Below are 23,959 nucleotides of genomic sequence, written 5' to 3' on the forward strand. Positions count from 1 at the left end.
ATCGTTTTGGGCAGCTCATTTGTCAACAGTCTACAATGGAATAACATCGTCCAATTCCATTCCATACACATGGAAAGGGTCCACTATTACCCCAATTTTTAAAGGGGAAGTCAGCGACCGATCCAGCTAACTATCGGCTTATAGCCCTTCAGGATGTCGAATCCAAGTACTGTGTGGGCTGCCTCTTGGAGGAGTAGGAAGCTTGGGCATCCGACAACGATCTAATCCCATTCAATCTAACAGGCTTTTCCAAAGGTGCAGGTACATCTGCCAATCTCTTGGCCATATCTCTACTGTTCGATCAAAGCAGGTGCACTAAGCAACCTCTACACTTAACAAGGCCGCTTTCGACCTGGCAGACAGAGGCAAATTATGGTCCAAGCTCGCTAAGTAGAACATCCCCAACCACCTGCTGAGAGCAATAACTCCTCCCATACTGACACCTGGGTAAGAATCAAGCTCTGGGATGGCAGCCACCTATCAAGAGAACTACCAACTTATCAGGGCTTATGACAGGGGTGTGTGCTAGCTCCTACTCTTTTCAATATCTTCTTAGCTGACCTACCAACCAGCTTAGCACAAGTACATTTTCATGCCCTGAAACTAGGGAACACTGCTCTGCCATGCCTAATGTACACAGACGATCTGATTCTCCTTAGTCAAACTAAAATTGGATTTCAAAGGCTTCGGATCACGACAACCGAATTCTCCACGACCAACGCCTTGATAACCTGAAAAAAATCCAAAACAATGTCTTTCAGGAGACCACAGGGGAGCTTATATCAATGGTACTTAGGTGCCAACAAAGTGGAAGATGTGCAGGAATATAAGTACCTCGGAGTCCTCCTGGACATCTACGGACTTGTAAGCTAAACCTGGATTTGAAACATCAGAATTCCCTCGCCCTCAAATCTGCATTTAAGTGCATCAAAGCAGGCAGAGGTTCCTTGACCTATTTACCCTTGCTAAAGATAATCAAGGCAAAACTGATCTCCACTATTGTATGAGGCAGCGAAATCCTGAGGGGAAGGTCTAACTGAAGAAAGTCATCGCCAGGCTATTCAAATGCCTATTCTCTTTGCTGGCTTAACATCACCTGCCCAGTTACGCCTTGAGTTTGGCCTAGTCAGACAATCATCACGAGGAAGTGTGCATTTAGTAAACTCTGCTATAAACTTAAGACAGCATCTTTAGGCACTATCAGCTTCCTACTCTGTGTTGAAATGACTGGGAGGACCCACTCTTTAGATAGGTTCTACTAAGATAGTTCCTTGTCATCACTAGGTCTATCCGACCAATGGGAATCTTTTAGCTCTAACCACCAAACTAAAGTGTCAGTTAACAAAAGTGTCAAGGTCCACTCACTCTAGGAGACAAGCAGGTATTTGCCAAGAGACAGCATGTCTGGCTTACCCTGTCATCCTACCCTGAACCAGCCCCACCCCCAGTTATAGCTATTAAATCTCAACATAAAACAGGAACTCTGTATAGGATGCCTGTCATCATATCTGCATCTCCCCCTATGGAAGCTTATAAACATGAGAGGCATACGCCGGCTCTGTGAACTAGCCCCTGAGACACTGGTTCACCAGGTATGCATTTGCAAAGGAAATATGGAACGTCAGAAAACAATCCCCCGGCCGATCTGGAACCAGAAAGGGCTTTGTGGATACAGGACCGCAATCTTACCCTCTTTTAATGGGAAGTACATCTAACTCAGCAGCAGGCTTGTGAAATACCTGAACAAACTTGAACGCAAGATCTCAACCCCCTCTAGGAATCGCCTGATATGAGCCGATGGTTTCCAGTGCTCGTCACCTGCAATTGATTTTCAGCACCGGTGCCGTGACAGCCTGTCACAAGGTGGCGCTGTCTGGCTAATCTAAAAATGACTACAACAACAGTTAATTATTAACTGAATATACATCAAAAATGAATATTACCTGCCACCCAAGCCATTCGTATAGCTTTAGGGGCCTGAACTGTCACACTTGTAGGAGTGTGAATCTTAGTACTTGTGTTGTTACTATCATTGGTGGCATTGGCCGGGGAAATGTGTGTTGCATGGTGCAGTGGCCTCCTGACGAGAGCCCTGGCACTTATGTTTTTTGCAAATTAAGCACACTGCATCAGACCATCCCTGGCCTGGCAGCCGGGTCCTCATCACCCCCGACCTAGACATAACTGTTAGAATAAGATACCAGGAACGGCACAATGGAACTGCAGCCGGGTCTTGCTGAGAGTTCACGCAGCCAAGCATACACGTACTTTACCATTGGTCTCTTGTTTTATGTCATCTAATATTCTTTCATGGCACTGTCTCTCCTACGACCTGACAACAAGAGCAAAACACTTTCTTGCATATTTTAAAAAACATAAAAATAAAAACTTGCAGAGCCATGCCTACTGCCAAGCAGTCACTATAATATATTCCTAGCACAGCAGTCAAGCTGTCTATTTTTCTATTGAATACATGCTGCATTTTGAACTGCATGTTAATACTTTTTCGCTATTTTAATCTTAGCAATTGTGCAATTATGTATTTGCTCACAGTAGTTCTGCATGTTCTACATTTTCTCATTGTTTTTATTGCTTAAAGGTGTAACGGTTTTAAATAACTATGCACTCCAGAAATAAACTTTAAACATTTCGAAAAAGGGAGATAGGGAAAAAAACAGGGGAATTTATTTTCCCCATTGATTAACTCTGAATTGGACAATTTTAGGTGGGAGACATGTAAAAGATGGCTTTAGGAATCAGGAGCCTTCCTCCTGAATAGAGTCTGTTAACATGTGTAGATTAGGCACTAGTGTGAACTGTCAGTCAGTCAATAAACTTTATTCGGTTTTTGTTTGAAAAACCATAAAAGTTACACAAATACAGTACATAAAAACAGTTTATACATCAATACAGAGTTTAAAAGAAAAGGTCCAGTACCGCACGATAAATCTTGATAAAAACACGCCTTAATAAACAGAATTTACAGATCCATACAAATCCTCGATTTCACCCTACTATAAAGAAAATACAATCATCCTTCAGCAATTGGAGATACACAAGGGCTGGTCTGACTTGTTAAAATTCATCCTTTTTAGGTTTCGCCTGGCGTCCGCTGTGCAGCAGCGTTCGCGCAGGCGAAATCTTATGTTACAACAGTACGGGGGCTTTGTCCCGCCTGCTCTTCCATTGGCTAGCTCCATAAATGGAGGCTAGCCATTGGAAGATAGATCTGTCCGTCATTGCTGGAGCAGATTCGTGGGCGTTCCGGCGATTTTTACTCATCCCGCCCCCTTGCGATCGTCATTGCGGCGGTGGGCGGATGTTATTTTTTTTTTCGCCAAGGTTTGTTTTGGGCATTTCTTTGAAGATTGCGCCCGGTGGAGAGTGATTTCAGCCCCTGCTCTGTATCCCGCAGGAGAGTGAGCTCTGCCCATAATGCTTGTTTTTTTCGCCGTCACCGGCCCTTCTAAAAGTATTCTTTCTTTCTGTGTCCTCACTGGCCCCCTTTCCCTCGGCGGTTGCCGGCGCGTATAAACGCGCCCTCCCTTTGTCTGTCTGCGGGTCCTGCTGGCTCTCAGAGGAATGCGCTGCCAGCTGCCCATGTGTGCTGCAGTCACTGAAGGGTGCCCATGGCTGCTTCTCGATCTTGTTTTCTTACTCTCTCTTCCACCCCCACTTCCATCTCTCGCCGTCTCTTCCCCTTGCTATCCTCTTCCCTCCCCGTCGCCCTCTGCGCTTTCTCCATTCATTATTCCTCGCCGCGGCCAGTGCTCACACTGCTGCACATCTGCCTGTTCTTTTCTCAGGCTGGGCTATTATTCCCTCGTCTGCACTGCAGGCAGCAGCCTCCGCACAAAGTAATTCAAAGCCTCCCCGGCAGCATCAGCCGGTGCCTGGCCACGTGCAGCCCTGCTCCGAAATGTCTGCGCCGACAATAGCCTGGCGCAGTGCAGAGCTGGCCGGGGCCTAATAGAGCAGAGACTGGCCAGGAGGGGCACGAATCAGACAGCACATTCAAAACCGGCCTCTTTGAAATGCGACTGGGTGGAGAACTTTTATTTCCAGCAGCGACTTTGTCTGGGCTAAGAAATACCATCCCGACTCAATCCCTCTTTTATGCTGCTGCAACATTTACAGTTTTTATTTTCAAACCGCGCCGACGTTCAGCACGATTACTTGTCTTTTGTTAAACTGATCAGTAAAGTGTGACGTGTGAGACTGCGAGCGGACATGACAACCTTTACAATATCTTACTATTTGAGAGGAGTGTGGTGGCGTGGACTTCTGGGTGGCTAGCAAATAAAGACGCACACACCAGTACTCTTGTATATACACAATGACCACGCCAGACGCGCTGTCAGCGATTTATTGGACCCTGCATGTCGCCGTGGGGTAATCAGAGGTCGGTGACTCCAGTACTACTTTTGACCCCTGATCACAACTAGGGGCTAATTCTGTTTCCGATGAAAACCCCTGTTGTGGCCTGGTGCTCGTTGTGCATGTGCCCCCCTCCCCCGACCGTCGTTGTGCTTGAGTCCCCCCCACCCTCCTTACCCTCGTTGTGCTCGTGTCCCCCCACCCCCCTGATCGTCGTTGTGCTCGAGTCCCCCCCACCCCCTTGACCCTCGTTGTGCTTGTGTCCCCCCCTCACCCCCTGACCCTCGTTGCTGCTCCAGCTTTTGCATATTTTCACACAGGTTTTACCTGCAGTCGCCGTGGGGTAATCAGAGGTCGGTGACTCCAGTACTACTTTTGACCCCTGATCACAACTAGGGGCTAATTCTGTGTCCAATGAAAACCCCTGTTGTGGCCTGTTGCTCGTTGTGCTCGTGTCCCCCCCTCACCCCCCTGACCGTCGTTGTGCTAAAGTCCCCCCCACCCCCTGACCCTTGTTCGTTTCCTGCGTCTCTCCCTTGCTTTCCTCCCATCCATCAGACTCCCTTTCTCCTTATACCTGTCTCTCCTCCCGCCCCATAACACGTGGAAAACTTAGAAGCGATTTATAAAAAAAAGTAAAATCAATAAGATTTTAACCTGTTCAAAATGTATTTTAGTTTTTTTTTTAAAGTCGGGCTTGTGCGCTAAACGCGGCAGGCACTTCAAAGCTCTAATGCAGAAGTATAGTTTATATACAGCACACCAGGAAAGGGCTCCCAGAATGAAAGCATGGCACGGTCTTAGTGCTCCGCATCCGAATTTCTACTCGTCTCTAGCACAATTAATTGCCTTTGATTTTACAGGACGTCCCGGAAATGAGTGTTACGTTTAAAAGACAAACGCTACTAGCTTTAATGACAATCTGTGGCTTCACTGGAATATCTTTAACTGTCAGGCAAACAAGGAGCCGCTGGTTATTTCATAATGGGCTGATGCTTAAATGTTTATAAATGCATACATTATTCTTTGTGGCAACTCACGCATTCCCATAAACCTTCACATGAGACATGAAATGTTTGCTTAAGAAATGAATACGTGCTTTGTTCACATATACAGACTCTCAAAGCTAGCCTGTGAAGCAAAGCATGAATTTCAGCTTTGACTATACATTAGGCCGTGGGGTAACTCCCGTAGGTGAGCTAATTAGTCGCCACCAGGTCGGAGCCCCATCCCTGTGAGTGCGGGCCCCACTAGCCCTGCGCCGCGTTGCCTGCTCCGCTGCACGTGCAGTGACCGCATTGACTGCCCCAGCCCCACTGACTTCTCGTGTCTCTCTGCCCCCGCCGGTCGCTCCCATCGACAGCTGCTTGTGTCTGGCTGTCAGTGCCCGGGTACAGCGTTTCTTCCAACAACAAGCGCCTCCCCATTTGGCCAAATAAGGGCATTCCTGCGCTCGCATATAACCAACCCTTCAACCTATAGACTGGCCGACCTCACCTAGGCATGTCGGCTTTAAAGCAATGTGCATCACACAATGAGCCAGACACCATACTGGGAGGAGATTCTTTCTGCAACAGCTCCGTACACAGACCTCTACACACTCTGTTAGCTACGCTATTTTTTTAACAACTGTTTTTATTAGTGTTTTAAAGGTATACAAAGTTAATTTTGTTAAAAATTTGATACACGTATACAGCAACATCAAGTTACCATGCACGAGCCTGGTCATAGCATACAGAGATTGACAGCACAGTTCTTAAATATTTATAATCAATAGAGGTGCTATCTCAGTCTCTAACCTCTCCTCCACCTCCCACATGCACGATAGTGTAGATGGTGACAGCCCCTCATTTCATAAATGCGTTTTTCCAGAACCCTACAGTCGTCCTGCGCGTCTGTGCAATAATCTCTCAGCAATAATAAGCCCCAATCTCACGAAGGCCTTATGGTATCTATGTCAGTCTGGTCTAGGATATTTAAAAAAAATATTTTTTAGAGTGGGAACATTGTATATTCCACAATGTCAGATACGTTCCCCCCACTTTTTTCCAGTACTTTTTAAGTGCCCGGCACTACCAGAAGGTATATAAGACCTTCCTATTTCATCTTGACATCCTAAGCTTAAAGGAGGTTGGTCCTTGCCTCTGTTGCCTGCTTGCGGTCCGGTTTTCTGTGTCTCTCTGTTGCCTGCTTGCGGTCCGGTTTTGTGTGTCCCTCTGTTGCCTGCTTGCGGTCCGGTTTTGTGTGTGCCTCTGTTGCCTGCTTGCGGTCCGGTTTTGTGTGTGCCTCTGTTGCCTGCTTGCGGTACGGTTTTGTGTGTCCCTCTGTTGCTTGCTTGCGGTCCGGTTTTGTGTGTGCCTATGTTGCCTGCTTGCGGTCCGGTTTTGTGTGTGCCTATGTTGCCTGCTTGCGGTCCGGTTTTGTGTGTGCCTCTGTTGCCTGGTTGCGACCCGGTTTTGTGTGTGCCTCTGTTGCCTGCTTGCGGTCCGGTTTTGTGTGTGCCTCTGTTGCCTGCCTGCGGTCTGGTTTTGTGTGTCCCTCTGTTGCTTGCTTGCGGTCCGGTTCTGTGTGTGCCTATGTTGCCTGCTTGCGGTCCGGTTTTGTGTGTGCCTCTGTTGCCTGGTTGCGACCCTGTTTTGTGTGTGCCTCTGTTGCCTTCTTGCGGTCCGGCTTTGTGTGTGCCTCTGTTGCCTGCTTGCAGTCCGGTTTTGTGTGTGCCTATGTTGCCTGCTTGCGACCCGGTTTTGTGTGTGCCTCTGTTGCCTGCTTGTGATCCAGTTTTGTGTGTGCCTCTGTTACCTGCTTGCGACCCGGTTTTGTGTGTACCTCTGTTGCCTGCTTGCAATGCAGTTTTGTGTGTGCCTCTGTTGCCAGCTTGCAATGCGGTTTTGTGTGTGCCTCTGTTGCCTGCTTGCGACCCGGTTTTGTGTGTGCCTCTGTTGCCTGCTTGTGATCCAGTTTAGTGTGTGCCTCTGTTACCTGCTTGCGACCCGGTTTTGTGTGTACCTCTGTTGCCTGCTTGCGATGCAGTTTTGTGTGTGCCGCTGTTGCCTGCTTGCAATGCGGTTTTGTGTGTGCCTCTGTTGCCTGCTTGCGACCCGGTTTTGTGTGTGCCTCTGTTGCCTGCTTGCGACCCGGTTTTGTGTGTGCCTCTGTTGCCTGCTTGCGACCCGGTTTTGTGTGTGCCTCTGTTGCCTGCTTGCGACCAGGTTTTGTATGTGCCTCTGTTGCCAGCTTGCGACCCGGTTTTGTGTGTGCCTCTGTTGCCTGCTTGTGACCCGGTTTTGTGTGTGCCTCTGTTGCCTGCTTGTGACCAGGTTTTGTGTGTGTGTATGTGGGTGCAAATGCAATAGGTGTCGCATTTGCGAGAGATTAGGCTATTGGCTTTGTAAATGACAATGACATTTATTTATGTTTTCAAAGCCTACACATAAATAAAAATGTTGTCATTTACAATGCCAATAGCTCTAACTTTTCCAAAGGCGAAACCATTGCATTGTAAATGCTTGTTAAAATAGGAACTAAAAAATGCCTGCGGGGGAATTCATACAGTTTACAAAATAACACAAAGTGCAGCAGATCCTGCAGAGACTTTCCATCGCAGCCGCAGGTAGCTAAAACTTGGCCTCTGTTAACCCTCTTAGGTCTAGCTAACAAAAGATTAAATAAATTCATCCGGAACCTGGTTAAAAGGAATTTCTCGTGTGTAGACAGAGACCCCATAAGAAAAGGTTCCGTCAATGGCGTTGATTTGAGCATTAAAAAAAATCGGACACTAGGTTTCTGAACCTCCACAGCTTCTCTGTCTACTTTCCTTCGATTCAGAAAAGCTGTCTTGGTTAGTTCTACATCCTTTCTGGTAATAGCATCAGGATTAGAAAATAAATCACCCCGCCCAATCCATTCAAGCCCACTTTTGATATATTTAAACCAGGGGCTACGAGCCGAGGTATCTAGAGTCATACATTCTCTTAAAATCAGATGGGTGAGGGTTAAATCTTCATTCAGCCAACACTTTAACTAAAAAATCAAGGAGCGCAAAGCAAGAGCATCACTTAGGTAAGAGACCCCCAATTCCTCGTGGGCCGCTAAATTCGAGTTTCACGAGGAATACCTAATAGGCGTTTCCAAAAAATCATTTTCCACTACCTGGAGGGGATCTGCGGCAATGCAAACCCAATTTCACTACCATAGGTAGCTATGGCCAAGCTTTTAGCTTGGTACACTTGCAGCATAGCTCCTATCGGTTTCTTCCCTATTTTAGAGGCAAAGTTGAAGATTGCTGCCTTAGCCCGAGCCAAGTCCCCTTTTTTCTTCTGAATTAGGAGTCCCCACTTGAGTTGGTAGTCAAATAGAACCCCTAAATAGGAGAATACATTTGTGCGAGGGATCTTACCAGCACCGACAAGTGTGAACTGAAAGTCTATATCTGCACTGAAGAAAGTACAGCAGTAAAAGACGGAACAGTGGTTTCAAAGTGCTGTTACATGTTCCACTTCCTTTGAAAGGCTTCCCTATGAGTGACACACCTGGGACCTTCCATTACCCCTAGGAAGTGCACTACTTGTATGACTCTTCTTCCTACTTGCCATATTTCTGAACCCTTCGAGAGTCTCTTTGCCCTTGAGGCACCATCATCAGTATGGTGCAGGCAGATGGGTAAGATGGGTAAAGGTGTTCCTTCATTTGAATGGGGCACACTTCCACTGAAATGACAGTTTGCCCTTTCGGCATTGCCCAGGAGTGGAATGTGCGTCTAAGTTATGGGTATTACTCAAGGGGCTCTTCATGTATTTGCAGCCCTTTCTATATAACATAAGTGTATGGGTGAACAGAATATTATTTAAAAAAAGTGATAAGTGAATATTCTGTAATAAAACGACTGACATACCCTTTGAAGTTTGACCAAATATGTTGTTTGGTTATTAAAAGTTGTTTTATAATACAGCATAAGAGTGTAGTTTGGGATGACACATGTGGATATACAAGCCTTGATTCTGCATATCTGTAGGGGATCAGACCTTGATTTGAAAGGGAATCTGTCTTTGAGCAGGACTGCCTTACATTCAGGGATTGGTTGGAACCCTTTGTGAGTTTTTTAGTGAATAGATGCCTTTTCAATGATACATACACATTGGGTTCCACTGAGTATGCTAACTACACATGCTTTTGCTGCATTAATATTTATTTCCACTAATTCAATAGTACAGACTTTTTGCCTAACATAGGTTTCCAACATTTCCAGCCACAAGGAGACTGAATGGCCCGTTAGTGTTCATGGCTTCACAAAAAAATGAGATTCAACTGCACAGGGGTAGAGCTACACTCTGAAAAGTTTTGGAGGAGATCAATAGCTGAACCAACACTGATATTTAAGGAATAGATTAGTTTCTGATGAAACAATAACTAGCTTGAAATTCTATAGAAGTGGATAAAGTAGTGATGTTATTTTGTTTAGGTAGATAAAGTTCAGGACAATGAAATAAATTAAAGAGAAAAACTATTGGTGTTTTACCCCATAGTGTCAGTCTAACCTTAGAATTTGTCAAGTCTTCAACATGTCATTTGGAGCCATAATTAAACTTATGTGGATTGCCATGTTACTTATTTCTGATGTAGATCGCATAGGTCTGAGCAAAGTTGTAGTCATGTGGTTTGCATTAGAAAATGTGTCTAACTTTGCATATGACCACCGGTTGTAGCTGGGGAGGTGATATTCATGTCTCTGGCTTAGCTTGGAGGAATCTTAGTTAAAATATTGGTTACAACTAAAATATACATGTATCCGCTTTTGTAACTGTTGTTTCTGTTTTTATTAGTCTTGCAGTTATTAGATGGCTTGTAACTGCTGCGATGTCCATACTTATGATGTCCTCAAAGTAAAATGTCACGAGACTTTACTTCCTAGAATGACATTGGGTGAAAGTTTGTATTATGCACTTCCTGTGATGCAATTGGGGGCCAAATGGCAAGTGGTGTCACTTCCGTTACCCCTGAGATCTTGTAGAATCAACATCCATGGACCCTGTGTTCACTCTGAGAAATCATTCACGCACGTTCTTTGTGTGCGTTCAGTGTTTCTTTGTGAAAGAGATTTCTTGCACAAGCCTTCCGTGAACTGAACACAAGGACATGCTCAAATGCCATACAACACTGCCTTCCAGCAATGGTGGCAGACTAACAGCCGGATTTGTTAAATTCATTACCAAAGTCCTCGACACATTGACTAACCAGTAAGACAATAGTCTTGTGGCGAATGCTGAGAACTCTTAAGAGTTAACCGTGTAGGCGATATCCTCACCTTCCTTCAGACATTGGCCAAAGTTTTTACAACAGAGACATATATATTAACTTTCCCAAGATGCAGTTACACAGAATATACTTACGTGTTTATGATATATTGATCAATTTTTAATGCAGCAATATGCATTTTAAAATATGCATCGATTATAATGATCGTTTACACTTGATTGAGCATTTAATTTGTAACGGTTTTAATTGACTACCAAATAAAGATTTACTATTTTTAGGTCAAGCCTAGGGAGTGCGCATGCGCTGTCTGGAAACCTGTAGTAATAACGATACAAGTGTAATCCCACTTGCTGCTTGCCATTGGTTCACTCGTATGTCGCTTGTCTTTGCAGCCTGCTAACTTGTTCACGCAGGCGTACTTGTCTTCTGTTAGAGGCTAAGAAACTCTTGTCTAGTACAGTGTCCTTATGCTTCAATCCCTTATCTGTTGTTTTCCAGAACTCTTTTGTTTAATGTTCCTTCCCGCCCATCGCTGACAGTGTTGGATTTTTCCTTTGCACACTTAGCATAGTGCTAGGTCGCCTATGTTTCTCTGTTGGGTGCTAGATCGCTCCCTCTTCTTCATCCATATGCTTGTTCAATTTGCAACTGGGTGATTCTGTGGGCTGAAACTCCAGACTGCGGCGCCCACTGACAATGGGGACGTTCTGGGGATGCTTGCTCAACGTCTCTCACGTATTTTGGCAAATGTTCCCACTCGGTAAGAGTCAGTGAAACATTCGCAATATGCCTTTTCAGTTTAAAGGGCACCAGCCGCCTCGGATTGGTAACGCGGGCACTCGGGCAATGCCCGAGGGGCCGGAGTCTGAGTTCCTTGCTGTGGGCTGCTTTTTTGAGCAGTCTGGGGACGATTTGGGCGCTGTCTCTATTTTCGAAATACAGCCAGCGGCCCAGTGGGTGGCTGAGTGACCTTTGTGCAGGCAGATGGGCGCTCATTACCACCACCCCCCCACCAACACCTTGGTCCCCCACCCCCGGTTTAGCATCAGGCAGCGGTATCACTCCCTTTGTCTCGCTGGCCGGCCCATTAATGTATACACGTACTGAGCGGGACAGGGGGCCTCAGTAGAAGTGGCCTCACTTGTTTTCAGGCGTGTTTCACTAGTGTAAACTAATGCGTGCATTTTTTAAGCCCCCTCCTCCTTTTTAATGCAATTACGCTAAAGCAGTGATTTGAGGAAAGGAATTATGCAAATGATGGCCGATTTTTTTTGTGTGCCCGGGCCGATTTTCAATCCCAATCCGACCCTGGGCACCAGCGCATGATAAAAGATGACAGACCGTTATTATTTTTGCTTAAAAAGTACACTGTTTGCAATTTTAACCGCTCAGCATGTGTTGACTAATGACATCCAATAATCTGAAATACAGCAGTTAGGCGAGATGTCCTTTATAGTATCCGAGAAAAAATGACCCTCAGCACGTCTACTCGGATGAAAGGATTATATTGTGGAGAATAGCTAAGCAGCAATCTAGGCAGGACACAATTAGCTCACATTATTAGTCAAGTTCATTGTAAAAAAAATATTTGAAACATGCCAGCCACAACACGTATGTGGTACTTTTCTTGAGTTCCGTGTGTTTATATTTTTATGAAGGCGACGGGTGTTGTATGCCTTTTGCTTTGAGTGCTGAGGTGATATTGCATGGAGTGGTGCAGCTGTGTTTTATGTGGTATGATTTGTATAATTGAGTGTTCTTGGTGGTTGGCTGTTAAGGCCTCGTTACAAATGTTGATTCTGAGGAAAACTCTTGTTTGCAACCGATTCAGCATTGTAAGGTGCGAAACTAGCAAGCACAGCTGTTTTTTTGGCCAAACAATTTTCGTAAGGTAAAGCAAAAAAAATAAGGGTCATTCATGGAAAATAGAAAGAAATTCATTTTTTATGATAGGGGCCACCAATATTTATTACAATAGGGGGCAATTGAGAAGGGTCAGAGGTCTATGAAAACACTTTGCCCAACATTTACAGTCAAAATGTTGTTCAAGGGGCTCTGCATTGTCCACAAAGCTCTCTATGGAAGGGCACCTACCTATTTGAAATCACGCCTGACCCTTTATAAACCTGGGAGGGTGCTCAGATCTGCTGATTCCATCTATCTTGTTCAACCGCGCTGCAGACTGACCACGGTGGGTGGGCGTGCTTTTTCACATACTCTGCCAGCTATGTGGAACAAATTACCGCTGGAACTTCGTAATGAGACAAACCTAATGCCCTTCCGTAAGAAATTAAAAACTGTGCTTTTCCAGCAAGCGTGGGACGGCTGCTAATCGGAATCTGATGCATCCTCTTGATTGTTTAGCTGACCCTAACAAAGCGCTTAGAGACCTCTGGGTTATAGTGCGCTATATAAATCACAATAAATAAATAAATAAATAAATAAAATAAAATCAGCTGGGACAAAGCCGGCCTGGAAAACGCAGGGAAAATCTACAAGGAAACTTGGAAGTTATTGCCTTACCGTCCAAGCAATCAAAAATTAAACAAGCTCCTCTTGTCCCAGTGGTTATTCCCACATGTTAAGCCCTATAGAGATATTGCTGTAGCTGTGTCTCTGTTCCCAGTGATAATTTCTCTCCTGGCTATGGCAAAAAGAAGCATTATACTCTGTAATGGGCAGAGCTTGACTGGGAACACAAACCAGCCCTGGCAATTCAGTCAGAGCAACCCGGTGGGGGGGAAGGTCTGGGAAATAGGGGGGGTGCTAGTGAGAAGCAGCACTGCTACCGCTTTAGCACTGCAGCCGGTTTTGTAACAGGGGCCGATATTGCAGCAGTGCTGCAAAACCAGCCCCCTGTAACAAAATCGGCCCCCATTGCTTGAAAACCAGCCCGACCCTTCCGGACCACCAGGAAAATGCCTGGTGCCCGCTATGGACAGTCCGGCCCTGATAATAGGCCACCCATCACTACCATATTTTGTCATTTATATCCTAGCTGGGGTTATGTGTCAAAAGGAAACAGACTCCAAATATTCTTCAAAACCCCCAGGTACGCACTGGTATACTTTTAATGGATACAATTTAATAGAATAAATGTGAAAAATTCTGAGGGGGGCCCGCAGATTTTTTTTTCCCACATGGGGGGGTGAGAGGGGGGGCATTAAGAAGTTTGAAATCAACTGCTTTAGTTAGTGCTGCAGCTGCGTCTCTATTCATACATCCATTACACTCCAAACCAAAAAACATAGGTAAAAGGCAGAGACATTTACAACGCCAATATCTCTAACTCTCACAACTGCCAGACCTATTGCATTGCAAGTGCTTGTTATTATGAGTAAATGCTACGATACAATATTTGTTATAAATAGACTACTACAGAACATTAACTTCAAAATGTTGAGATTCCTAATGCGTGATTTTTCTTAGGCTAGGCTTGTGCCTTGTTTGTTTAAACCTATTCACCTTTCCCCCACTAACACGCCAGGGTTCTCTGGTATTATGTACAGTAGAAGAAGGCTGTCTCTCTACCGCCCCAGGCAAATATATATGTTGTTACCTAGTGTCAGTGCTGAGTCAATCACTGTAAAACCCGCTTGCCCTGCACCGGCGTTTGACCCTGCCTGCACCGACAAACCCACTCTGAGCTCTGGCAGGGGTCGGGGTGAACGAACTGGAGAAGGAGGTCCCTTGGCAGGGATGGGTGTGGAAGCCCCGCCCACTCGCTCCATGACAACATTCGGCCTCAGGAGCCTCTGCTGAGTTATGAAAGCTCTCGGGAAGGGGGAGGTACTCTAGGAGAGGGCGGCAGCCTTTCTCTGCTGACTGTCCAGTTCATGATTACTAGTTTTCGGTTACTTTTTCAAAGAGGTAGTATTATTCATGTTAGCAAGCTTCCTCCCACTTTCGGGCTCATGTTTAGAGGTGGTTGAACTATGAACCCTTTCATATCTAGCGCTGGGTCTGTTTGAAGGAAGCCAGACCCCGGCTTCCGCTTCACTTACCTGTGCGGGGATTCAGAGAGGTGTGAGCACGCAACCCCTCCCCCCAGCTCAGCTTGAGCTCTGTACATTCTTTCAGCCCCCACCGCGACTAGTGTCATTCCTGCGAAGAGTGTAATCTGCTTTGCGCCCAGGCTCGCAGACTCCAGCCGGCAGCATGTACTCTCTGCTGTTCACTGGGCTGGCAGGCTTCCTGCTGCTCCTGCCTGTGTTGTTTCGTCGCCTCTTCCCCTACCTCCTGCAGGACGTGGCGACCTTCATCACCATCTTTCGCTACGCTCTCTGGATGCGGCGCAACGCGACACGCAAACCCCCGCGCACCCTCTTGGATATCTTCCTGGAGCAGGTACACAAGAGCCCAGCCAAGCACTTCCTGCTGTACAAGGACCAAGCCTTCTCCTACGCCGAGGTGGACCGCATGAGCAACCGAGTGGCCCGGGTGCTGCAAGAGCACGCGGGTCTGCGCCAGGGCGACTGCGCCGCTCTGTTCCTTCCCAACGAGCCCGCCTACGTCTGGCTCTGGCTGGGACTGGCCAAGCTGGGCTGCGCCACCGCGTGCCTGAACTTCAACATCCGCGCCAAGTCCTTGCTGCACTGTTTCTCTTGCTGCGGTGCCAAGGTGCTCATCGCAGACCCAGGTGAGAAGCAGGCTGCCTGCGAGCCTCCCTATCTCTGCTCCTACCCCGCCCACCCCCTAACAACGTTGAATTTATTCATTTATTTATTTATGCGTTTTTATATAGCGCGGACTTTACCCAAAGGTGTCAGAGCGCTTCACAATAGGAACAGTAATGATACATGAGGAGAAAATTACAAGTGAACAAATTACAAAAGCAAACGTTAAGTTACATGAGGCAAAAGTGACATTTGTGGGCAAACAAAATACATGAGGTAGCAAACGGTACATTACAGGAGGAAAAAGTGACATGTGTGCAGGTTACAAGAGAAAACAAAGTACAATCAATCAGCCTGATTCATCAAGCCGAAATCGGCTCGCAAAGGTCCAGATTCTGAGAATCTGGCCCTTTGCGAGCGCTGAGGTCCGTTTTGAAGGCCTGGGAGGAGGTGGTGGTCCGGAGCTGAGGCGGAAGTGAGTTCCAGATTCTCACTGCGTTGCCTGAAAAGGATTGGGCCTTCTTGAAAGTGGGAGGTTCAAGTAGTACATTTTCCGCATTACGAGATGGTCTAGAGCCTCCAGAGAGTTTCAGTTTATTCGCTAGGTAGCGAGGAGAGGAGGAGTGCAAGGCTTTGTGGGTGATGTAGGCAGTCTTGTTGATATCTCTAGCCTCGATGGAAAGCCAGCGGAGGATGGATAACATCAGTTTGATGTGGTCGCTTCTTTTGGCCCCATAAATGAAACAAGCTGCTGAATGGAGAACCGATTTAAGGGGGGGACAGGTGGGATTTTGGGAGGCCAGTAAGAAGAGAATTGCAGTAGTCCAATCTGGAGAGGACCAGCGATTGCACCAGGGTTTTAAGGTCTTGCTCCGGGAAAAAGCGACAAATTCCCCAAAGAAGGCGTAGTTGGTATCGAGCAGACTTTGCTATGGAATTGATGTGGGAGATTAGATTGAGTTTTTTGTCGAGTATGACACCAAGGGATTTTGCGCTGTCGACAATGTTGGGTTTATTGTTAAGTAGATTCATATGATCCATCCATGATTGAACCAGGGAGGAGAAAGTGATGAGGAGAGGAGGAGGAATTCAGTTTTGGAGGGATTCAGAATCAGTTGATGAGTTGACATCCAGTTTTGAATGGAGTCGAGAGTAGAGTTTTGGATGGCGAGATCGTGAGTGGATGCAACCTTGAAGTAGATTTGAGTGTCATCTGCATAGAGATGATAGTGGATCCCGGATTTACTTAGGAGATTTCCCAGTGGTTCTAAATAGAGATTGAACAATGTGGGTGTAAGTATAGACCCTTGAGGAACACCTTGACCTACCGCCAAAGGAGACGAAAGACTGTTCGCTATTTTGATCATTTGGGATCTACCAGAGAGGAAGGAAGCAAACCATTGAAGCAGAGTGCCCTCCATGCCCATTCTCTGTAGCAGAGTGTTGAGGAGAGTGTTGTGATTGACAGTGTCAAAGGCTGCAGAAAGGTCAAGGAGAATTAGAAGACAGGACCCCCCCCCCCGAATCGAGTATCCTCAGCGCGTCATCAACCACTTGCAGTAGGGCTGTTTCAGTGCTGCAGTTTTGGATGAAGCAGGACTGACAATTGCCAAGAAGATCATTGTCCTTGATATGACGAGAAAGTTGTTTCGCTACACATCTTTCTGTGATCTTCGCAAGAAAGGGTAGGTTAGTGATGGGGCGGAAGTTGTTGAGGTCATTCGCATCAGCAGTGGGTTTTTTAAGCAGAGGGGTGACCTGCCCAGTTTTGAAGGAGACAGGGAGGGATCCTTGACAGAGGGAGAGGTTGACCAGATTGGTCCAATAGGAAAGGGAATGGGTATAGAAGTCAATGGCAATGGCACTAGGGATGGGGTCCAGAGAATGGTTGGAGGGCTTTGTTTCGAGGATGCAATTGAGAAGGGCATCTTCAGAGATGGGGTCAAAGTTCTGCCAAATTGCTAAGGATTTGCGTTCCTCTGGAGGGGTAGGATGAGCGACCTGATCCACAAGGGATTTCACTTTTTTGTCGAAGATTATAGCGAAATCCGCTGCTTTCTTTGTAGAATCCTCCAACGTGTTGTTTGGGGGAGAGCAGTTAGGAATCTTGATGAGATCGAATAGTTTTTTGGGTCTTTTTTTGGCTGAGTAAAGGAGGGTTTTGAAGTGCGAAGCTTTCCCAAGGAAGATGTGCTTGTGGTACTTGGATCTTGCTGAACGAAGCGTGGCCAAATTATCGGTAGAAGGCACTTGCCTCAATTGTTTTTCCAGGAATCTTAGCTGCTTCCTTTCTTCTTAGAGGGATTTGTTGAACCAAGGTGCTGAGGGAGTGGGCCTTATCTTTTTGCTTTTGAGTGGAGCGTCGTTATTGATTTCGACTGCAAGGACTGAGAGGCATTGGGAGGTGAGTTCGTCAACATCTAGGTTCGGGTCTAGCCTTGGAAGTGATAACAAAGCTGATTCACAGAGGGGACCGACATCAATATTTTTAGCATCACGGAACCAGGAGGTAGCCCTCTTAGGTTGGCCAAGAGTTATAGAGTGTGATAGGTGAAGAGAGAATGGGATGAGGAGGTGGTCAGACCAGTCTACATGAATAGGGGTAGCGATAGAAAGCATGCCTGCTTTAGAAATAACAAGGTCCAGGATTGAGCCCTTAGAGTGTGTTGATTCTGTGCAGTGTTGGATAAGATCGTTTGCAGAGAGGAAGGTGGCCAGCAAGTTCGCAGAAGAGTCTTGCGGTAAGCCCCAGTGGAGATTGAAGTCACCCACGAAGGTCTGATTGTCACTTTGCGAGTATTGGTCGCTGATGAAGTCAGTGAGTTCCTCCATAAACGAAGGGCCGCTACAAGGCGGACGGTAAATGACATGGAATCTGAGGGGTGAGCGGTGGTGCAATTGAAGCTCAAGAGAAAGGCATTCAAAGGTGTGGAAGGAGCTGCTAGGAGAAGCCTTAAGTTGAAGAGAGTTTCGAAGGATGACTGCAACACCTCCCCCAACGTTGTCAATTCTGTCATTCCTAAAAATAGAATAGCCTGTGGGTAATAGGAGATCAAACAAAGAGTGAGAGGTATCATTGAACCAGGTCTCTGTGAGGAAGAGCATGTCAATATTGTGAAAGGTGATGGTATCGGAGATTTCAAGTTTGTGTTTAACTGCAGATCTGCAGTCGTGGAGCAGACAGCGCAGCTCTGTCAAGACTGTTTTGGTGACGGGGCACTTGGGTTCTGAAGAGTGATCGGGATATTGTACTTATACAGGGGTGCTCGGGAGGGTTTAGGTGGATGCTTGGTTCTAACAGAGGAGATGGTCGGAATAGTGTAGATCGTAGGGTTACTAGGAGATGCAGATTGAAGAAGGGTGGCGTTCAAGGGCTTGTGTGAGTTAACGATGTTTGCAGACGACAAGTTGAGCTTGGCTGTATTGGGGTGAGGTGCATCTCGTGGGAAGTTGAGGGCTTTCCAAAGGAGAAGAGGTATATGGAAAGTTGGGAATCTTGGAGCTTAAAAGTAAAATGGCAGCTACATGCTGGGAGATGGAGGTGATAAGAGAGCCTAGCTTATTTTCCAGAGAGAGTAAGGCAGAGCACGGAAGGTTGGGTGGCTCAATGGAAACAGGAGGGGGAGGAATTGGTGGTGGAAGGCAGGGAGAGGTGGGGGACAGTAGGCGAGTTGGGGTATACGGTGCAACTGTGGGGAAAGGTGGGGGTTGGGAGCGGAAGTTGGTGAATCAGAGGTGAAGGGAGAGTTGTCTGTGTTGGTTTTGCAAGAAGGAAAGGAATTAAGGACATATTTTGGGAGAGATGGGTGCGGATCAAGGCGGTAGGGTAGAAGGAGAGGGGAGGACTATGTGGAGTCATGGGAATGTAGGAGGTTTGCGACGAAAAGAGGGGAGGTGGTTGGAGAGGTCCTGTCAGCTTGGAGAGGTGGCTGTGAGGGAACGGGCATCTGGCAGAGTGATGGGGGTTGGGAAAAAGGGAAGTTGAAGAAAGGAAGTGGTTCTGCTGGGCCCGAAGGAGGGAAATGGAAAGGGTTACCAAGGGGGGAAAGGGAGTAGCACAGCATTGCTGGAGGAGTGGGAGGAAGGAGAGAGATACAGTGGGTTTGTGGAGAAATCAGGGTGAATAACGAGGGGAGGAGGGGGTAGAGAAGAGGGGGCACAGAGGAATAAGGGGAGCATAGGGAAATTTAACTGAGGGAGAAGGTTGGAGGAGAGTTGGACTAAAAAGGGGGGTGGCGGGTAGGAATATGGGGGAGGAGAAGAGATTGGAGTACCGGCAGTGCTTAATTTGTGCAGGAGCTTTCAGGTGCTAAGCACCTGCACTTCTTTAACAGGGCCGGGGCTGTTGAATTTTTCGCCCCAGTGAGTTGAGCCCAATAATAATTTAAACGAAATGTACCTACCTGTCCTGTGTCTTGTGTTATCCTCCTTCCTGCAGGATGGCCCTCCCAGCTCCAGGCATGATGACTGCATCATGTTAGTGATGTCAGTAGCGCACACCTGACTTTCAAGGAACATTTTCTTTCACATTGGTTAATCATTATAGCTGAGCAAGGCAGGCAGACTGGGTGCTGGAAAGTTCCGGTCTCAGCATTAACCTTAATATGACATTGTCAAAGTAATAAAAAAGTGCATAGCTGCTTTCTGTTAACAACTCACATGCACTGAAATGAAACCCCAGCAGAAGCAGGCCATAAATTATTTCTTTTGACTTGTCATTTGCATTGCATGCTGATGCTCTTGGCCTGGGCCGGGGGCCCACCAAAACACATTATTTGCCAATGATCTAATGGAGCCAGTGCCAAGCAGACTGTAGGTCACAGGTAAGAGAGTAGTAGATAGTACTACAACAAGTCGCTATTAATTAAACTGGAACAGATTTACTATTGTGTGTCCTCTTCACCAATTTCTTTGCAGCAAATAAATGTATAAGTTAATGGTCAACTCTGCTTTTTCAAGCTCAGCACCTTGTGACTCAACTGCCCCTTTCCTCAGCCACACCTGACCTCCCAATTTATGGGTTACCAGCGTTAATTGCCAGTGACAGTGCTTTTCCGCATATGTAAACCGGCATGTTTTTCTTTTTGCAGAATCTGCAAATGAAAAAGGGCAGGTTACAGCACTTGTCTGCAGCTGCAGTACAAGTTTTGGGCAGAACCCAGTGACACACGCATGGACAGAAGTTCCTGCAGGTTATCTATGTTCATGTTTCTAGCGCTAATTGGTCCACTGTAGGACCCCTGGCTCTAGCATCTCCATCCGTGTTGTAACCTTAGATGTAAATCAAGCAGTTGAATGATTATCAGACAGGCCTTGTGTGTGAACACTCACAGCTATTTTAAATTTGCGCATTCATCTCAAAGGCCTGGACTGTGCCACGTTTCATGTGGCAGTTTCCATCTGCACTGCTTCCCCGCCAACACAAGGCAACATCAAAGGAATACTACACTCTTCAGGCAAGCTGCTTGGAGAACCTCCAGGCTCCATGGCTCATGGCGACTGATGGAGTTAAAATGAGATTGACTTTTCCCCAAAACAAGGGGTAGTTTCACATTGAAAAATTGTTCTTTTGAGCTTGAAACTAATTAAAACAGCAGAAAGTAAACCATGCACGCTATATTATTTATGTTTTGGCCCAATAAAAAAATACCACTAAAACTCTCGCACACACATTTTTCGCACACACTTTGTGCCCCCTTTCACGTAGTTTACACTAGCACACCCACAGTTATCTTCTGGATGCCTGCCCACTTCATCGTTTGGCAAAGGGATGAATTAGCACTGTTTCTGTTTGAAGTAATTTGTAGCTGCTTAACTTGGCAATTTCTCAGGATGCTGGAAGGGGGAGGGTTGGTTTGCTGTTGCCTTCAACATTCATCACCACTTTTTCTCACAGTTTACCCGATTTGAAGATTGGAATGGTTAGAGGAGAATGGAATGTTTTGTTTATGTCCATATGGAGTAATGCTAAACAAAACTGGACATTGCGTGGTGATAAACAACTTAGAGGACCTTATTAAGCAGGAAATTAAATATGAACAGCAATTGCAAAAAGAGCTTATCTGCAGTGTTTGTCTATGAAGTATAGGTGTGGCTCACCTAAAAATCATAGATTGTATAAATATTATATATATTATCACAATGAATCACGTCTTTTTCTCTGTGGTAGGGCCAAGGCTGCTGCTGTATTTAGTGTGCTTCAGAAAAGGGGGTGGTGATGAACAGAGTGTCTGAATTAAGCAGACCACTCTTACCCAGTCCAAAGATCAGGGCTTGATCCATCACCGTTATTTAGCTCACTGCCCCATCCCAGCTCAGAACCTGGCTATATGCAAATTAGTATGTCCCTGGCCCAGTGCATCATGGGAACAGGGCAGACCAAACTACCAAGCCAATTCTTCACCAGAAGGGAGACAAGCTTCCGGGGACCGGTTTCTGCCATTTCAGGCGTCGTCGGCCCGGCTTGCTTGAATCCTGATGGAGCAGTGAGCAAGGGACTCATGTCTGAGTATACCCTTCCACGCTTATGATGGACAAAATGATTCAGAAAAGGGGGTGGTGATGAACAGATTATCTGAATTAAGCAGTGAGCTAAAAAACGGTGATGGATCAAGCCCTGATCTTTGGACTGGGTTAGAGTGGTCTGCTTAATTCAGACACTCTGTTCATCACCACCCCCTTTTCTGAAGTATTTAGGGTGCAGCAGCTGCAAGACATTACGCTATGTTCGGATATTGCGACTGCGAGCCTGCGTTCCTGAAAGTGCATTGCATTGATTGAAGCTTCTGTTTTGGATGGTCAGGTCCAGTTGCAGCTAGGGAGAAGGGGTGGGGTAGCCAGGTGTGAATAAGTGACTTTCTAGAATAAGAATCATCAGAAAGGAACAGCAGGGAAGCACTCGGGAACTCGGGAGCCTGGGTGGAGGACTGCTGACCCCTTAGACCCACTGGGATTGCCGCCTGTCTGCCGCCTGCCTGCCTCACGCTGCCCGCTCCCATTGCCACCTGGGGAAGCGCTGGCCTTTGCGTGAGTGCAGGACAGGGAAACTACAAGCCCCAGCAACCCAGTGAACCACGTGAGGAATCGTAGCGCCAGGAGGCGCTTTAAACTTCCGTCAGCCCTGCTGAGCGGGGAAAGCACTCGAGAACTCGGGAGCCTGGGTGGAGGAATGCTGACCCCTTAGACCCACGGGGATTGCCGCCTGTCTGCCGCCTGCCTGCCTCACGCTGCCCGCTCCCATTGCCACCTGGGGAAGCGCTGGCCTTTGCGTGAGTGCAGGACAGGGAAACTACAAGCCCCAGCAACCCAGTGAACCACGTGAGGAATCGTAGCGCCAGGAGGTGCTTTAAACTTCCGTCAGCCCTGCTGAGCGGGGGAAGCAATCGGGAACTCGGGAGCCTGGGTGGAGGACTGCTGACCCCTTAGACCCACGGGGATTGCCGCCTGTCTGCCGCCTGCCTGCCTCACGCTGCCCGCTCCCATTGCCACCTGGGGAAGCGCTGGCCTTTGCGTGAGTGCAGGACAGGGAAACTACAAGCCCCAGCAACCCAGTGAACCACGTGAGGAATCGTAGCGCCAGGAGGCGCTTTAAACTTCCGTCAGCCCTGCTGAGCGGGGAAGCACTCGGGAACTCGGGAGCCTGGGTGGAGGACTGCTGACCCCTTAGACCCACGGGGATTGCCGCCTGTCTGCCGCCTGCCTGCCTCACGCTGCCCGCTCCCATTGCCACCTGGGGAAGCGCTGGCCTTTGCGTGAGTGCAGGACAGGGAAACTACAAGCCCCAGCAACCCAGTGAACCACGTGAGGAATCGAAGCGCCAGGAGGCGCTTTAAACTTCCGTCAGCCCTGCTGAGCGGGGGAAGCACTCAGGAACTCGGGAGCCTGGGTGGAGGACTGCTGACCCCTTAGACCCACGGGGATTGCCGCCTGTCTGCCGCCTGCCTGCCTCACGCTGCCCGCTCCCATTGCCACCTGGGGAAGCGCTGGCCTTTGCGTGAGTGCAGGACAGGGAAACTACAAGCCCCAGCAACCCACTGAACCACGTGAGGAATCGTAGCGCCAGGAGGCACTTTAAACTCACATCAGCCCTCCCTCGCGGGAAGCGAGCGGGACGCCGGGCTAAGCCCGGGCAAAGGGCGGGCCCTCTGTGGCCCTCCGAGGCCTGAGGAGGACGGGACGGGCCACCCCCCCTGGCCGTGCAACTAAAAGAGGTAAAAGAACTTGCGTGAAGACATTCCCTGTCTCTGTAGGTGCCTGCTGCTACTTACGCCATGTCTTTTAAGGGGGACCGGAAAATTCCTACTTTGACAAGGGACATGGCTAAGGGGACGATGGTCCACTATTTAATCAAGACAACACCACCTACTGTCCAACATCCTATAAGTATAGAGCGAGAACGATTGTCTATTGACTGTTCCAATAGTGATTTCACTCCCCCACAGTCAGCCGCCGCATCACCAAATCTATCTTTTTTGGAGGAACTTAATAGTTTATGCAATTCCAAGTATGCTGCTGTTAAGTCTATATCAGAGCACATTAATGCATCCTTTTGTCCTACAGTCATCACAAGCCCCCAGCCCAGTATATTATCCCCAGCCCATAGAAACCTCCTGGGTATTTCCCTCTATCCACCTGAAACAGGTAACACGAATCCCATAATGTCTCCCCATGACCTTTCTGGTAATAGAAAACGACCAGCGGATAAACACACAGGC

The 23,959-nt window shown here is 47.3% G+C and overlaps 1 protein-coding gene across 1 annotated transcript in view; it reads left to right on the top strand.

Moving 5' to 3' along the window:
- The first annotated feature begins 14,389 nt into the window (after window positions 1-14,389).
- The window catches only part of SLC27A2 (solute carrier family 27 member 2), a 471,878-nt gene continuing 462,308 nt past the window's right edge, over window positions 14,390-23,959 (top strand). The window contains exon 1 of the mRNA XM_078684751.1: window positions 14,390-15,268. Coding sequence (XP_078540877.1) covers window positions 14,788-15,268 — 481 coding nt within the window. The 5' untranslated portion in view covers window positions 14,390-14,787. The remainder of the gene's footprint in view (window positions 15,269-23,959) is intronic.

The sequence above is a fragment of the Lissotriton helveticus genome, chromosome 3_2 (assembly GCF_964261635.1).
Source record: "Lissotriton helveticus chromosome 3_2, aLisHel1.1, whole genome shotgun sequence".
Taxonomy (NCBI): Eukaryota; Metazoa; Chordata; class Amphibia; order Caudata; family Salamandridae; genus Lissotriton; species Lissotriton helveticus.